Genomic DNA, 18,206 nt, shown 5'->3' with positions numbered 1-18,206 from the left:
GAATGGAATGTGGTAAAATTGCCCACCCAGCCCTTTGCAGCTTTTAAACACAACCCCAAACTCATAAATCTTGAGTGGCTATGAAATAAAGAGTATGCTCTCTGAGGTATGAAATAAGAGGCAAAGTCAGAAATAAACTTATCAAAGGATAAGGTGGACCACATCATAAATATTTTCTGTACTGTGAGCTAGTAGTGATTTCTAACACTGAACTTACAAGTTTTCTTTTGCAAACATGATGAATAAAAGGCTGGCCACAGATCAGGGACAAGGACAGTAATTCATGCACTGACTGCTGGGTAGTTTGTGAAATTCTTTAAGTATACAGGACAAAAAATAGTAAATTTTATAAAATTGCTATATCATTGAACCAAGATTTTGCTAATATAGAGTGGGTGAGGTACCTCCCAGATTAAAGCTGAGGAAATACAACAGAGATCAATATGAACCCGTAACACAAATTATCTTCCATTCAAGTGGTCTTCCATTTATCTTAGGAAAGCAAGATGGATGGTGCTTAAAGAAGATTTATTTTACACTTGTTCATAAAAGGTCCTAGAAACAAAGTCTAAGCAAATTGTCAGTAAAAGAACAAAACAGAGAAGCGTCAGAAAGAGGCATGCTAAGAAGGAATGGCCTTTAAGCCAGGGAATAGTTTGACTTCAGCTCTGAAAAATGAAGGGAGTTTCTTGGAGGAGTTAAGAGATAAGTCTATAACTTGGGAAGAGAAGGCTAAGCTGGGGTACAGGAGAGGGGACCCAGAGCTGCTATCACACCATCCAAAATGCAGAAAATGCTCCAGGTCCCAAGAGGAACAACACTGTGTACAGATATTTGTTCTGCTTTGTATCTTTGACATTAAGCTAATTAACAGCATGTGGCCAGTGTACAAATAACCCTTTATAATCACTATGGTACATCAGTGGTACCAAAAAGATGTCTTACAGAGGAGACAACAGCAGGTTCAAGCACAGAAATGTGTCTGGGAAGCGTGCCGGAGAGGCCAGGGCCACAGTCAATGCTGGGAGCCTGCCCAGGCCCAGGGAAATGGAGGAGCACATGGAACCAGCGTGTGGGTCCAAACACAGCTGCCTGGTGTGCATCCATGCGGGGCAGCTTCGCCAGGACTATGACACCCCATAAACACCCTCCTTTGCTGGGATTAATCATGCTTCTGGCATGAGTGCTCCCTGCCAGGAGGCTGGACATGAGGTTTGCGTGCTTGCTCCCAAGTGACCTGGCTGCAGTCCCACAATAATCTAAATGTGTACTGTATTTGCACAAATAGCACCGAGATCCTGATTTCCACCCAGCATATTTTTGCTTACTAAATTGCCTCACAAAATAGAATGTTAGGTGTTTGAAAGAAATGTGAAGACTGGATTAGGTTTTCACTATTAATGCCCTCCCTAAACTAGGTATTGCTCCTGCCTTGGACAGTGAGAGCATTACTATTCCACTTTCCTTTTTCCTCAGCTTCATTTTCTGGTTGTCAGGAATCATCTGAGGCATCTGATTGGTAAAGTTTCAGAGGGTTGTTTCAGACTTAGTGAAAAGATAAGCATTGCTGTGTTTTATAGTGTGCTTTGCTTTCCGTTATCTAGTCACTCTTGACCACCCTATGAACACATGAAATTTTTGGCAAACACAAAGAGAGAGAGAAAACAATGACTGAATAAGAAATAAGGGGAGCACATGCAACATCTTTTAATTTCCTCCCTTCCTCCATTAGCAGGCTGGTGAAAAGGCCTTGCAGAGAGTTCCTACTGTCATGTAAATAATTTCCATATCATGGGACAAGACTAAGTGCTTTACCTTCCTTATTTTATTTTCCTAGAAGAAAAGGTGGCCTCAGGCTCTCTAGGACTAGCTTGAGATCATCTCCACTAGAAAAGGCAAATAATTAATATAGGCTGAAGCAGAAAAATTATCTTATAATGACCTAAAATCTTCTAAACTGTTAGACTGCACCAGTACATCTCTTTCACAAGGTGTGATCCTCACATTCTTAAGATTTTTGAATCCACAAGGCTTCATTGGTGTACATAGATAAACAGGATACAATGAAACAGAAAAATATCCTAAAAAGAGAAACTAAAGTAATTTGAAACCCAGAGGGGCAGTTTCTGCACGAGGAAAAAGCTAAAAACTTAAGGTAATTAGCAAAGAGTTTAAAATAACTGTGTGATAAACGAAATTACAAACTCTGAAATTGTGGCCACTCCAGTGTTTCTATTAAACATGTTAGAGAAAGTTACCTGACATGAACACAAAATTGCAAAAGGAAAAAAAAAGAGGAAAGATTTGCATACACAGAGGGTCACGATTTGAAGAGGTGGCTCATCCTCAAATGCTAATCATGCAAACTCCCAGTGCCAAACTCTGTTAATTCTCTCCCTGGGGACAGCAAATCTTCATTTGCTATGTCATTAGTAGCTGGGGAAGCAGTCACCCTCCTTCCACCCAGTATAAAGACCCCCTCCCAAACTATACAGGTAACTAATTTAATCCATCATGGAAACCCTCCCCACTTCTCAAGAAAGTCTGAGCTGCAGTGCAGTTAAAGTGTCTCACCACATTTCCACTTGGCAACTTCAAGTGGACATCCTTTGGCCAATTTATTTTTCTTTCCTCAGTCAAAGATTATTTTCCTAGAAAGCTGACTGTCCTCTCTGCACTGCTCCCTGCAAAACAACGCTTTGTTTGAAAATTGTCCAGCAGACTGAATACAGGGAAGAGGCCAGTGCTTATACACAGAGAGTTTCAACACCAGAGACCATTTTATGAGGCTTTAGAAGGCAGCTCTGAGGTGTTCTCTGCTCTCACACAGCACATGCTGGTTGAGAGTCAGGAATAAAATCTTATAATTAATAAAGTGACCAGGAATTTTGCCACTGATACCAGAATTTTGCACAAGATTATTGTGTGTTTTTTTGTTTCACCCTGCAAACAAATACCAAAATAAGTTCTGTTGTTCCCATAATGTATAATAAGCAATTGAGTGTACAACAAAGTATCTTTATTGTTGAATGAAATTTTTTTAAGCCCATAAAGTGAGCTCCCTTCCCAAGCTAAGTCTTTTAATGTTGTGGGTCACATTTCAGGTCAGCAGTGTGCCCTGGCAGCCAGGAGGGCCAACCGTGTCCTGGGGTGCATCAAGCACAGCATTGCCAGCCGGCCAAGGGAGGTGATTGTCCCAGTCTACTCTGCTCTAGTGCAGCCTCACCTTGAATACTGCATACAATTTTGGCACCACAACATAAAAAGGACATCAAGCTATTGGAGACTGTCCGAAGGAGATCCATGAGGATGGGGAAGGGTCTGGAAGGGATGATGACTTATGAGGAGTGGCTGAGGTCATTTGGATTATTCAGCTTGGAGAACAGAAGGCTGAGAGGTGACCTCATTGCAGTCTATGGCTTCCTCAAGAGGGGAAAAGATGGGGCAGGTACTGATCTCTTAATTCCTGTGACCAGTGACAGGAGTCAGGGAAATGAGAGGAAGCTGAATCAGGGAAGGTTTAGGTTGGATATCAGGTAAAGGTTTCTCACCCAGAGGGTGGTTGAGCACTGGAACAAGCTCCCCAGGGAGGTGGTCACATCATCAAGACTGCCTGAGTTCAAGAAGCACTTGGATGATGCTTTCAGGCACATGTTCTGATTCTTGGGGTGCCCTACACAGGGACAGGATTTGGATCCACAATAATCTAAATGTGTACTGTATTTGCACAAATAGCACCGAGATCCTGATTTCCACCCAGCATATTTTTGCTTACTAAATTGCCTCACAAAATAGAATGTTAGGTGTTTGAAAGAAATGTGAAGACTGGATTAGGTTTTCACTATTAATGCCCTCCCTAAACTAGGTATTGCTCCTGCCTTGGACAGTGAGAGCATTACTATTCCACTTTCCTTTTTCCTCAGCTTCATTTTCTGGTTGTCAGGAATCATCTGAGGCATCTGATTGGTAAAGTTTCAGAGGGTTGTTTCAGACTTAGTGAAAAGATAAGCATTGCTGTGTTTTATAGTGTGCTTTGCTTTCCGTTATCTAGTCACTCTTGACCACCCTATGAACACATGAAATTTTTGGCAAACACAAAGAGAGAGAGAAAACAATGACTGAATAAGAAATAAGGGGAGCACATGCAACATCTTTTAATTTCCTCCCTTCCTCCATTAGCAGGCTGGTGAAAAGGCCTTGCAGAGAGTTCCTACTGTCATGTAAATAATTTCCATATCATGGGACAAGACTAAGTGCTTTACCTTCCTTATTTTATTTTCCTAGAAGAAAAGGTGGCCTCAGGCTCTCTAGGACTAGCTTGAGATCATCTCCACTAGAAAAGGCAAATAATTAATATAGGCTGAAGCAGAAAAATTATCTTATAATGACCTAAAATCTTCTAAACTGTTAGACTGCACCAGTACATCTCTTTCACAAGGTGTGATCCTCACATTCTTAAGATTTTTGAATCCACAAGGCTTCATTGGTGTACATAGATAAACAGGATACAATGAAACAGAAAAATATCCTAAAAAGAGAAACTAAAGTAATTTGAAACCCAGAGGGGCAGTTTCTGCACGAGGAAAAAGCTAAAAACTTAAGGTAATTAGCAAAGAGTTTAAAATAACTGTGTGATAAACGAAATTACAAACTCTGAAATTGTGGCCACTCCAGTGTTTCTATTAAACATGTTAGAGAAAGTTACCTGACATGAACACAAAATTGCAAAAGGAAAAAAAAAGAGGAAAGATTTGCATACACAGAGGGTCACGATTTGAAGAGGTGGCTCATCCTCAAATGCTAATCATGCAAACTCCCAGTGCCAAACTCTGTTAATTCTCTCCCTGGGGACAGCAAATCTTCATTTGCTATGTCATTAGTAGCTGGGGAAGCAGTCACCCTCCTTCCACCCAGTATAAAGACCCCCTCCCAAACTATACAGGTAACTAATTTAATCCATCATGGAAACCCTCCCCACTTCTCAAGAAAGTCTGAGCTGCAGTGCAGTTAAAGTGTCTCACCACATTTCCACTTGGCAACTTCAAGTGGACATCCTTTGGCCAATTTATTTTTCTTTCCTCAGTCAAAGATTATTTTCCTAGAAAGCTGACTGTCCTCTCTGCACTGCTCCCTGCAAAACAACGCTTTGTTTGAAAATTGTCCAGCAGACTGAATACAGGGAAGAGGCCAGTGCTTATACACAGAGAGTTTCAACACCAGAGACCATTTTATGAGGCTTTAGAAGGCAGCTCTGAGGTGTTCTCTGCTCTCACACAGCACATGCTGGTTGAGAGTCAGGAATAAAATCTTATAATTAATAAAGTGACCAGGAATTTTGCCACTGATACCAGAATTTTGCACAAGATTATTGTGTGTTTTTTTGTTTCACCCTGCAAACAAATACCAAAATAAGTTCTGTTGTTCCCATAATGTATAATAAGCAATTGAGTGTACAACAAAGTATCTTTATTGTTGAATGAAATTTTTTGAAGCCCATAAAGTGAGCTCCCTTCCCAAGCTAAGTCTTTTAATGTTGTGGGTCACATTTCAGGTCAGCAGTGTGCCCTGGCAGCCAGGAGGGCCAACCGTGTCCTGGGGTGCATCAAGCACAGCATTGCCAGCCGGCCAAGGGAGGTGATTGTCCCAGTCTACTCTGCTCTAGTGCAGCCTCACCTTGAATACTGCATACAATTTTGGCACCACAACATAAAAAGGACATCAAGCTATTGGAGACTGTCCGAAGGAGATCCATGAGGATGGGGAAGGGTCTGGAAGGGATGATGACTTATGAGGAGTGGCTGAGGTCATTTGGATTATTCAGCTTGGAGAACAGAAGGCTGAGAGGTGACCTCATTGCAGTCTATGGCTTCCTCAAGAGGGGAAAAGATGGGGCAGGTACTGATCTCTTAATTCCTGTGACCAGTGACAGGAGTCAGGGAAATGAGAGGAAGCTGAATCAGGGAAGGTTTAGGTTGGATATCAGGTAAAGGTTTCTCACCCAGAGGGTGGTTGAGCACTGGAACAAGCTCCCCAGGGAGGTGGTCACATCATCAAGACTGCCTGAGTTCAAGAAGCACTTGGATGATGCTTTCAGGTACATGTTCTGATTCTTGGGGTGCCCTACACAGGGACAGGATTTGGATTCAATGATCCTGATGGGTCCCTTCCAACTCAGCATATTCTATTATTCTCTTGTATCCTCCCTTTCTATAACTAATAATAAATACTATTCCTTTTCTTTCTTAATCACATGTCTTAGGGTTTCCTATTCCTTTATACAGAAATTTTAAAACATTTTGTAAAAAGAGAGGAGAAAGAAGGTTTCCTTACTCTGGCAAGGCCTTCTCTCCTATTCTGAGTGATAAAAAATTAGTTCTGGGATGTTATAGATCATCCAGAGAGTCATGGCTAAGTCAAGAAAGGAAAAGATAAATGTCTTGGAACTTCTCATAGACCCTCAATAGATGCTTTTCTTATAAACAGTAAATTATGTATACCAGAAGATATTAATTACATACTCCCATTTCTTCAAAAGGATATCTCCTCACTATTTGAAAAATAAGCAGAATTTCAACTTTTCATAATTTTAAAATGGAAAAAATATCTGTCTGCTCTATAAATGTCAAAATGGGCATCTGTTTCTATTACATCTCTTTAACACATTTCCAAAGAAAAAGAGAAAGACAATTCATATTTTTCACTTCCCATGTTGCTGATATTTAGCCTCAGATTTATGATCTGATAGATAAATTCTGCAAAACATGCTGTGATGTTTTGGGGTTTTTTCCCCACATAAAGCAATTACTGGCTTCTCCCAAAGTCATCAGTAAGATCTTCCAACACTTTACTGCATTTAGTTTCCTTAAGAGTGAAGTTACATCATCTTTTTCTGATGACTCACTACTTCAAAAGTAAAAATAAAGTACATGCGGATAAAATGTTTATTTCAGCTTTCTTACAGGTAGACAAAAAGGACTGATTCCAGTAGTAGAGTACTTCCCAAGCAAAATGCACACTTAAACCAGTAATATAATTAGAGCTGAAAAGATTAATTGAAAACTAACCTTTCAGTGGCCTCCACTAAAGATGCCACACCTGAGAAAGAACTACTGATACCCTCACCTGGACTTGTATCCCTTTGTAAGTTGTTCTTAAAGTTCAGAATGTGGAAGAAGAGGAAGTTAAGATCCATTATTCCCAGCAAATATGGTGAAGAAGAAGAAAGATCAACCTACCCTTTGGTAGCTTGGTTCTTTATTATGCAATGTGTGAGGATGGGGATGACCATGTAGCCAAGGATGAATTTTCATGAGGAAGCTGAAACATTTTTAATTTTTTCCGTAATTTCTTGATTTTCAGAGACAAAAATTAATCTCTTTATAGATTAATTCATACTTTCCCTGAAGTTCAGAATGCAGATTTCCAGTGACAAAAGAAAATACTTGACATTATCGTTAAACTTTTATGCATGCTTTGCTGTATGAGAGAGATACATCATTACCAAAGCAAACTCTCTGCAGGTAAGGTTATTAGTGGTAACAGGTGGCAAGTATTTGTGATCTAAAAATAAAGTGAGCGGAATACACAACGATACACTGTATTGTTTCTCTCATTGTGTGGCTATCTGTGTGTAACTGAATGCTTTTAGAAGTGTTTAACTCTACAGACCTCATTGTCACAAAGAAAACCTGAAAAAAAGGGAGAAGTAGGAGCACTCCTTCCCTGATACTGTCTGCTGGCAGACTGCATAGCTAGGAGAGATGTGTTTTTAACCTGAGAACCTACAGAGTCTTCATTCAAGCAATGGAGGACTGTGCTTCCATTCTTCTTTTGACATAATAATGCTTAATCTCTCCTAGCTCAGTTCAATTGCCAGCAGCAAGGAAGCTCCCTTCACTTGCACAAGAGTAAAACAGAACCTCAGCAGATCATTGCTTTGGATATGAAAGACCAGCAGCAGTTCTCAGTACTTCATAGTTTGGTTTTGGTGGTTGTTTTTGTTTCCTGGCTTGATTGGTTTCTTGATACGACATACCAGCTAGGGTAATATTCTGCATATTTCTCAGTGGCAAAGCAAGTACATTAAGCTAAACCTACACATCCCAGCCACTTCCTACCCTCCTACAAACTTCCTGTGTGTCCATCAGGTGATGTAACACCATGCTGCCTGTAACACTATGACAGCCATGGTGTGAGTGAGCCCCTCAGCTGGCTGCCACCAACAGTGCAGCAGGAGTGACAAGCATGAGGTAAAGGTTTGAACACAAATTCAGAGCAAAAAGGTGCAGTATGCTGGTTTAGTCACTCTCCTCTTCAACAGCTTCTTTGTACAACTGAAGTTATGTGATAAGATTGTGCAGGAAATGTTTGGATATGCAATTTGAATACAGTTGCATGGCAACACTGTCACATTTTGCAGTAAGAGAAAGGCCCTTTTTTTGCCAGTTTTGGCATCTTGTTTGTGGTCTCATATGAAAATCTTCAGAATGTTATTTGACACCAAAAAAAATCCACAGTGGCTCCTACACATCTCACAAAGGTGGCCAGTAGGATCTTCTTTTAGTAGTGATCAGTCAAAAAATTAACCTTTCTACCTCCAACTTCTAGATTTTTTTCTCCATTAGCCTTGTGCTTTCACTTGTCAGCTCAGCTGAAGATCAGAAGTTCTTACTTCCAGAATGGCAGCAAGTGGCAATGACGAAAACCTCAATTCAAGCGATTTCTTCCTGTGAGAAAAACGTTGAGAATGAAATCCAAGGGATGAAATCTTACATCTCTGGCCCATCTGTGCAGCTACACTCCACAGCTGCTAGTGCAAGTCCAGGAGAGGATTAGCAGATGTAGGCTGCTACACTCCAAGGTGCAGATCTTGTCCTCATGGTCATTCAGCCGTGCAGCCTTGCATCGGCCATACCTCCAGCACACGCAGGGACTGTTTCTCAGAAATCCCACAGCAGCATGAAGGAGTCCCTTGCACAGCTTCTCCCCTTCTCTTCTATACAGTGGAACCTGTAGCATTTTCAGGTGCAGAGAGTTTTTGTAGGACCTCCCACCATGTCCAGTACCCCAAATCTGGCACAAAGCTTAATCAAACAACTCACCAGCCCTTCTGCCTGCATGCTTTTTCAGCAGAGTGACTGAAAGAGCCTCGTCTCTTGGCCTTCACTTTCTCAATACATACTGTGTGATGAAAACATGAGCTCATTGGAATTTATAGACAGATTTGGCAAACTTTATATATTTATTTGGGCTCTGAGATCATTTGGATTCTAGGAGCTCCCTCTCTCTAAGAATATGAACATATTTTGCTCTCAACTGCCACCTGTTAGAAATCTGACTGTGCATACTGTAATTGGTACCTACCACATGTGCAAGTCCTTTCCCAAATACATTAGGTACTCAGAAAGTTCACACAGAAAATTGCCAAAGTCTACCCTCCGGAGAAAAAAATTCTTGATGGGAATCGCAGTTCTGTACTTCATTCTTTTGCAAATAAATAGAGGGTGAATACATCAAGCTGCTTGTCAAATACTCCACTGCAACTCAAAGCAAAATTGCGCAATGTTTTATAGTCAATTTACTCTCATATATCCATACCTCCAAACATCTGATTCACACTTCTGAAGGGCTCAGTATTAGAAGGTCTGTCTTATAGTAATTGGGGCACCACCAGACAGATGTCCAAGAAACCACATTGCCAGAAATTCTTTTCTTATGAAAATTCAAGTCTACCTTTTATACAGAAGTTTATATTCCTGGGTGTCTATTTGGTCCGAATTCAAACTCCTGCCATTTGAAGCTTGACCACTATTAATAGTCAATTTGTTTCTTCTACAGTTTGTCTGCATTTCTCTTCATGTTTGGCACCAGGCTTTTAAACAATAAGAAACAAATAAAACTGGTAGGCTGTCAGATTTAATAATAACCAGCTTCCCTGATGCGCTATTATTTGTTTAGCTTTTGGAAAAGTCAAATATCAGAACTACATATCTTAAAATATTCAGTGCTTTCCTAACCTACTGCAAGACATATTTTAGTTGGCGAGAGCTTATCTCAGAAGTGGTAACAAAATGGACCAAACTTTGTCTAGCTCCATGTCACCCTGACCACTGGTCATGAGCCCGAAAAGGAAGGTGTCTGACCTCCACCATTTATATGTGATCACAGCAAACTTTGTCCTTTGTCAAAACCAGGAAATTTGAATGAAAAGTGTATTTCTTTTGTAGCATTTTGTTTGCATTCTACGTGGAAAAAAAAAAAAAAAAAAATCTGCTTTCTCTTTTTCCGATAAACACTGACGTTTTTCATTAAAACAAAAATATCCTTAATTTCTTTTAAAGTTTTCAAAGAAAATACTTATTATTTTCTAAGTAGCTCTAACTGAAGGATATGGCAGCACAATGAAAGAAAAAACATAACCACTTCTCCTTTCTGCAGGATAAAGAACCATAGTGCTTTATTCTCAGAAGAAAGCTGAATTCAAGATTCTTTCTCTTGATACAGATTAACAGATATCAGTGTGCATATAGAGATGCAAAACCAGTTAATTGTTAGTTGAGTTAAAAAAGACCTCAAACCCCATCCTAGGGCAACTGCAGATGCATTCATAGCTGTAGGTGCCTATGCTGAAGACTGTATTCTGTGTACGAAAAGCAAACAAGTGGTTATCCTGGGGTTTCCATCTTTTGCTGTCTTCAGGATGCACATTCCCACAGACCTGAATAGACTATTCTTCTTTTCAGGTACAGAAAGAGGATATAAATGTTGAGAGGTTTAAGGTTACTATCATTTCCATTCATGTGTGAAATGAATTACTGTGTACTTTGGATCAAGATTCTTGTGAAAAAATGCCCTGTCTCTGTTTTTAGCCAAGAAGTTCAAGAGGTGCTACATTTAATAATAAAGGAATGTCTAATTCTGAGGGCTCTGGGCAGGCTGCTTTTCTATCTGAGACTTTAATAGGTTGTTTTTTGTTTGCTTAAACTCCTAGAAGGCTTTCTGCTAATATGAAATCTAAATAATGTAAATCTCTTCTAAAACACCAGTAAGATCAATGTTTTAAAATTCTTATGCATAAAATACTGGAAAGGAGCTTTAATACCAAAGCAAGTCTAACACAGTCACTCTTTATCACAATATTTATCAACAACAGTATTTTTGGGGAAGTTCTTCAGATTTTTCAAGGAGCGCTTTCCAGGAAAGGTCGTTTCTGTTCAACCCCTTAACAGGTCTTCTGTCATTCACTCAGAACATAAATGATGGCTTTTGTACTTCATAGAGCTAGTATCCACTTGGATTTGACCCTAGATGAACTTCAGTTTAGTTAATAAGACTGAATGGAGATTCCTAACCTTTTGTAAATAAAACTCTGCTAGAAAAACGAGCAGCATCCTACATCTCACTGATAAGCCAACAAGTAGGACAGCAGTGCAGAAGGAAGTAGATAAGTGCATGAACTCATCTGTGGGGCAAAAGAAAGCTGGGTAACCCTATTGTGCCAAAACTAGCAGAATAAGCTACATCCACTCTTGCTTTCTTTCAGCTTGCTGGCAGTTGCCGTGTATTGTTTCCACAGCAGAAAAAGGCTGAATATGCTGTAAAATTACTTTGTCCTTTCAAAGGTGTCATGCAGACAGACACCCTTAACTGTAACCATGTAAACCACAGAGGTTCTTTCTGTTTTGTTTTGGTTTTTCTCTAGTTTTCTGAGAGGACTGATACTCCAGAATTCATTACTCCATGATCTTCAGACACTCCTGGTGCTGGTTTATGGCACCAGGGAGAAGGGACATACTCAGTGGGCTAAAAAGAAGAAGAACTGGTAGAAGAGAGAAACTGGAACCAGTGAACATATTTCACCAGTACACCCCTTCACATCTCTTCTCAGCTCACTTGTGAATTCCCAGCACAGAACAAGCTAAAAACCAAGGAAAACTAGGATAGGCAGATTACGCTGGCTAAGATCCAAGTTTCTGGATATCTCTCCTCCCAGAAGACTGGAGTGGACTATACTTAGACCTACTTTGTGCTCTGGCATGATGAAATGCAGGTTAAGATCTTTGTACCCTCTCACCCCCTGATTATTTTTTTTCGACTTTGACCAGGTATATAGGGTTTAAGAGAACAGGGCTATTCGATGGAAAGTGTAGGCTGCCAATAACTTCTAGAGTAAATTCTCCATTGCACTGTGGCACTTGTGTCTTTAAGCATGCAGAGTTAGAATGATGGGTCTAATCTGCTTTGACATTTAAGGGTGCTGTTCACTGATTTAACAAAAGAGCTGTAAATGGAGATCAACTGTAATTTCTCCCAATATGCAGAAGTATTGTAAGCCATGCACAAAGAAATTGAGGAAACATTATACGCATGTATGCATCTTATTGCCAAGAAAACTGTCAGTAAGTACATAAAGGGCAATGTTTGAAATTAAAAGGGAGAGAAATTTTATTGGGGAGTTAAAAAGTGCATATAAAGATTAATTATCTGAGTTTTAGAGTCAAATATTTAACTTAGGCATTTGGAAATAATTTCTATTCCTAAGGCATAATATTTGCCAAGAGATGTGACTGAGACAGCATCACTATACATGTTTAGGAGTAGACAAGATGAAAACCATATGTATTTAATGTAGAAGGAAGTCCTGCAACATGGCAGGGACAAACTATATGAATTAAGAGATCCAATCCAACCCATTAGATATAAATCTTGAAGGAACCAGCCCTTCAATCCTTACTTGTAGACATGGATGATTTCAGTGGGACCATGTATATGAGCCAGGGCAAACAATTCAAGAACAAAATGTCCTCTAAGATTTAGAATGATGCTTAAGAAACCACAATGACAACAGTAAAAAATAGGTAAACAAGTTGAGACTCTTATTATCATCAGCGCCTTAAAATTGGAAAGAAAACCAAATTAACTCCCTTTTTCCATGTCCATATAAATAGCTTTAGGTATTAAATAGGACTTTGAAAAACTTGAAGTAGGTTGTGGTTTTTTCTGTTACCCACCAACTATTGCATGTCCACAGAGCATTTTTAAGATCACCTTGACAGCAAGAAAATGTCAAGAAGACTTTAAAATTTACAAGTGAAATAATAAGGCAGTTATTTACCTTTGTGACTGCTAAGTGGGCTATTTTCTTGCTTCTCAGATCTGACTTTGTAGGTTGTCTGCAGATCTTCATGGACAGGAAGCAAAGTCCCTACATTCATCACCCCAGCAAAGGGGGTCACTCCTGGGCCAGAGAGTGCACACATTTCCCCCATGACTCACATGGGCTCCCTCATAAAACTACAGTCGCTTCTTCTGGAAAACGATTACTTTTCTTTTAGAACAATGGTTGATTTCCTTTGTCCATTGTATTGTGGTGTTTAAAGTGGATTTACTATAAATTAATAGGCTCAGATTCTCCATTCCCTTCCAGATCCTCTGCCACCAGCTCATGAGAAACTATCTTTATGTCACCACGAAATAACTTCTGGGTATCCAAACTAACTTGCTTCAGGATAGTCTGGGAAACTTTTACAACTTTGTGTCCTACAAAGTGACATGTTTAACAAGGGGCACATTTTCTCAAATATTAAAGTGCACTTATGCAATCACTGAACCAAAAGGAATTTAAACTATGTCAGAATATCTTAGAATGGTTTGGGTTGTACATTCAGACTCGTTCTTTGAGACCCCTCACCTGAAGTCCTACAGCATACAGCAGGTGCAGACGCAATCATGCCCAAGGAGTTCCAAGTACCTACAAATGCACTGAAGGTGTGAGAAGCAGACTGCATCAGGGGAATGAACAGAATGTGTCAAGGAGAAAAGCCCAAAAACAGATTGGGTGTGAAGAACTGGAATCACAAGAACCAACCTGTAGAGCTAAAGCCCAGTTCTTACCAGTGGAGAAGGAAAAAGCAAATGGAACTGTAGAGAACTGAGGATGTGATAGAGCGATTCACGAGAAGAACAGAGCTCCGAACACAATTAGGAAAAAAGAACCAAACACAATTGGACTGTCAACAGAGAAAAGATGAGAAAACATTTTGTGCTTCCAAACTGCTTAGTCCTTCTCTGCTTCAAAACACTCAATATTTCCACAATCTACTGCATCTGTAAACAATTCCAGCTCTTTAGTGTGTGACATCTTTTCAAGTAATTGTTAGGGGAAATGGGAAAGGTCACTCTCATCACTGCCACTGCACTTTTCCATAGTATTCAGGAGAGGAACACAAACTCTTTAAGGTTCATTCAAGCAGAGTACACCTCGTCTGCTGGTAATGATAATATGCTTGTCGTCTTATTTATGAAAATGAGTATTGAGTGACACAATATCTTGAATATATAACACCAGCAACCTCATATCCCCATAAACCACAACATATGCTGTGCCATATGATGAAACTGTAGAGACACCAACGAATGGACTAAGGAAATTCAAAAGGGCATTACTAATACCATGGTCCCCAGATGTGGTATGGCTTACAGCACCATGTCAACTTCAATACTTTCTTAACAAGTTTTCTGTAGGCTCAGAGGTAAAAAGTTAAATAAGATGCTGCCATGGCTACAAAGCAGATGGCAGAGCAAGCTATGTGTGATGTTGCTCACTGGGTTTTTTTTGCTCTGTGAAGTTACATGGGACACGCACAGACTAAATTCTGAAAGAGAACTGGTGGCGAAAGGATTGACTGTCACTCAGAGACCCCAGTTCAAGTTGGACTCTGGATCATCAGCTACACAGCTTGAGGTGCTGCTCTGAATTCTGAAGTCACTTTCAGACTGGGAAATCATACATAAAAGAAAGCTTTAGACCTTTCCCTTGAGAATACTGATGGAGCTGATGCTGATCGGAACACAGGTACATCCTGTGGCTGGTTGGTACTGGTAAAATAACTCACTAGTAAGAAGGGCAAGGAAAAGAACAGCATGTAAATAGCTGTAGAGCATGTCTTTAGTCTTGATTTTTGTACCAAGCCTTGCACACTACCATTCAAGAGCAAATATACAGCAGAATACCCAATTGATACAGGTTAAATCTTGGCCATTTAAACACTGAGTGCATTAAAATAGATTTATCAAGGATGACTCCTTTCCTTTTTGAAGCTTTTTTTTCTTGTTTTATTTTGGTTTGGGTTTTTTTTACTGAGCAGGCTAAGAACAATGCACTTACAGAACTCTTGGGAATATGACAGGGTGCTGGCTTCACTTAAGCAAACTGCAGGAGCATATTTCTAAAACACACAAGCCAAGGAAGGGCATGGTAGGCTGCTATTCCCTCAGACATTACAACAAAGTTTATTTATGCAGAATCAAAGGAAACATCAGTGGAGAGCACAGCAATGAAAATGATGACTGAGCTTGACTTCTGACCTTTCTGTTTCTATTATTTCTGACCTTTTCACTTAACCAAACTTCAAACTCAGCCTATGGTGTGGCAACAGGCCTTATCCTGCAACATTTTGAGTACACTCAGCATTTTGAGGTGCTGCTGGGATGCACTAAGCGGATTGTATGATCAAATCTAGATCTAGGTAACATCTATGATTGAAAGATGTCCAAATTGTTAGTCACTAGCTGCTAAAAAGGAGTTGTTATTACTGCTGTCCCCTTTTTATGTCAAACTCATGGTGTCCTGTTTCTCAAACCTGTTAACTGTCTGTTGTCATATAAGAACCTCTTTGACTTTAAGCAGATGTTATGGTGCTGACACAACTTGTCTGTGCTTTCAAAACAGTGTCAATACCTTATTGAGAAGGTAAAAAAATGTTGCTTGGCCAACCTATGTTTAACATTAGAGGTCCACAGTAGGCATGCATTCAAACTTGGAACACAAAATAGCATACATGCTGCTTTAGCTAGCAGTGCCAAGTATGAAATCACAGTGAATGAATAACTTCTATCATACCTGCAGGAACAGATAATTCACATAATGAGTATTTGCCAACCAGGGGAAAAGGTGCCTGCCACAAATATAGCATTGAAATCCTACATACTAGAGAAACATTTAAAAGGGTCATTGTATTTGATGGAAACATAAAAATATTAGAGGCACACAAACAATTTGTCATAAGTGAAATGCATAAGCATGAGACAAACAGTGCATCAGATTAATTACTTTGCAAGCACAGTTTTACCATATTGTCTATGTCTGAGAGAAAATTAGAAATGCTCATTGTCTGCCTTTTTGCATACATGAGGGCAAGGATTTTCGGGGTACTCCATAAAAGCTATGGGGCTACTGATGTTTAACACTTTAAACACATGCAATCACATGTTGTGACCAAATACTATTCTTCAGGCCAACAAGCAGTTAACTTACAAATTAATTTACTTGAGCCCCAGAATCTTCCTTGGGACTAGTCACAGAAATGAAAACTCAACAGCGTAAAGAGGTCAGAGGTCAGTAGTTAGCTTTCACTTGCTTAAGTTAATGCAGCTTAAAAAAATTCAGGAAAGAACATTTTAGCAAGAAGTAATAGTTAAAAATCATTTATCTACTTAACTAAATCCTCACTGTTTATTTAATAAAATGATATCAATGACTTACAGTTTGCTTTACTCTGAAATAAACAAAACTCACTTACCATATATTCCATGTTGGAAGCAGGTGGGAAGACTTTGCCTCTGACTTGATTATGATAATCAAGAATGGCAATCATGTCATTCTGTGAAATGTAGCGCTTCCGCCTGGCTTTGGGAATTTTTGCAGAGTCCAGATGAGCTGCCAAAGCTGTCTCAATGTCAGTGAAATTATTGTCTGACAGGAGTAGGTCAGTGGAGTTGGGTAACACTAATGCACTTGTTTCACAGAGAATGGAAAATAAGAAAGCACAACTGATTGCAGTGATTGCTGTCATTTTGGGGCCAAAGAAGAAAGATAGGCCACAGAGGTACTCTGCTTTAAGTCAGGGCAGCAGAAAACAGATCTGTAGAAGAAAAGATGTCAAAGATGTGATTCTGTACAACTGGGTAGCAAGACAAAGTGAACTGGCAGGCTGTGATCAGAAAAATTATTCTGTTTGTCAGCTCAATCATAAAAATCCAGACAGAATATGTGTTGCTGAGAAATTTTCAATAACCACAGTAAATGATAATAAATTGTTACTACAAATACACCAAATGAAGTATCATTATACCATGAACTACACAACCAGAGCCAGTAGTATTCCTGAAATAGTGACAGTGTTATCACACACAATCATCCCAAAAAAACACTATAAATCTTAAATGGGGAGACTGCAATAAACCTCACAATATGTTTTCTACTGAAAATAAAAATTTATCCTAAGCTATGCCTATTCATATGCATGGATTGTTTTGACACAATGTGGCACAGATAAACTAGTAGGCAAAAGACATCATAAAAAGCATGAAAGCATCTTAGAAACAGCATTCAAATCTTAACTTCAGCAAAATGTGATATGCATAGGTAAAACTGCATGCAAAGCAAACTTACTGAGCTGAATGGCTTACCTCTGGATAATACCAAGAAAAAAAAAATAAAGAAAAAAAAATAATACAGTCTACTGTTCTCCCAGTATATATAGCACTCTCCTATATGATGATATGAACCTTTGTGAAAGGAGTGTCTCTTATTACAAACCCCCAAAGAACAAAAGTCTGCTGGTTTTGAAGCTTCTGGCCACAGGAGCTGCTAACAGCTTTTATATGTTACAGGCTGTATGAGCCAGAACAGGCAGTTTCTCTACAGGGCTGTGCGGAGCCAAAAGGAGCGGGGAGGAGTTCTGCACAGCACAGACACTGATTGGGTGGCATCCCTGGAGTGTAGGTGGTTTGGAGATCAGTCACACCCCCAGTTTCTATAGTACAAAGAGGCAACGTGCAAGACTCTCCTTTTTTTCGGTAATCCCTACCTTTTTATATTTATTTTTTTTTCTTATTTTTCTTCCCCCTCCGTGTTTGGTTTTCCCCTCATTTCACGAGCATCCTGCGGGCTTGGAAAACGTTATTTTACGCAGCTCCTCGAGCACCCCAGGAGCAGCACGAAGCGCAGAGACCCTGAAAACCCCCCCGCTGCCCCGGGTCACGGGAAGCGGAGCCCGTTCAGCACCGTCCCGTCCCACCGCGTCCCTCCCCGCGGGGCAGGGGCAGGGGCAGGGGCAGGGGCAGGGGCAGGAGCAGGAGCAGGGAAGGGAAGGGCAGGGGCTGTAAGGGGATCACACCCAGCTGGCTGGGGAGGACAGGGGTGA

The 18,206-nt window shown here is 40.0% G+C and overlaps 1 protein-coding gene across 1 annotated transcript in view; it reads right to left on the bottom strand.

The window, feature by feature from the left end:
- Positions 1-17,701, bottom strand: part of PI15 (peptidase inhibitor 15) — a 22,631-nt gene extending 4,930 nt beyond the window's left edge. Inside the window, exons 1-2 of the mRNA XM_009995580.1 lie at positions 17,470-17,701; positions 16,581-16,922 (exon numbers count right to left, since the gene is read on the bottom strand). Coding sequence (XP_009993882.1) covers positions 16,581-16,853 — 273 coding nt within the window. The 5' untranslated portion in view covers positions 16,854-16,922; positions 17,470-17,701. The remainder of the gene's footprint in view (positions 1-16,580; positions 16,923-17,469) is intronic.
- Positions 17,702-18,206: the final 505 nt, after the last annotated feature.

The sequence above is a fragment of the Chaetura pelagica genome, unplaced genomic scaffold (genome assembly GCF_000747805.2).
Source record: "Chaetura pelagica isolate M959 unplaced genomic scaffold, ChaPel_1.0 scaffold83, whole genome shotgun sequence".
Lineage (NCBI taxonomy): Eukaryota > Metazoa > Chordata > Aves > Apodiformes > Apodidae > Chaetura > Chaetura pelagica.
Note: the sequence above shows the minus strand (reverse complement) of the source record. Positions and strands in the feature narration are given on the sequence as shown.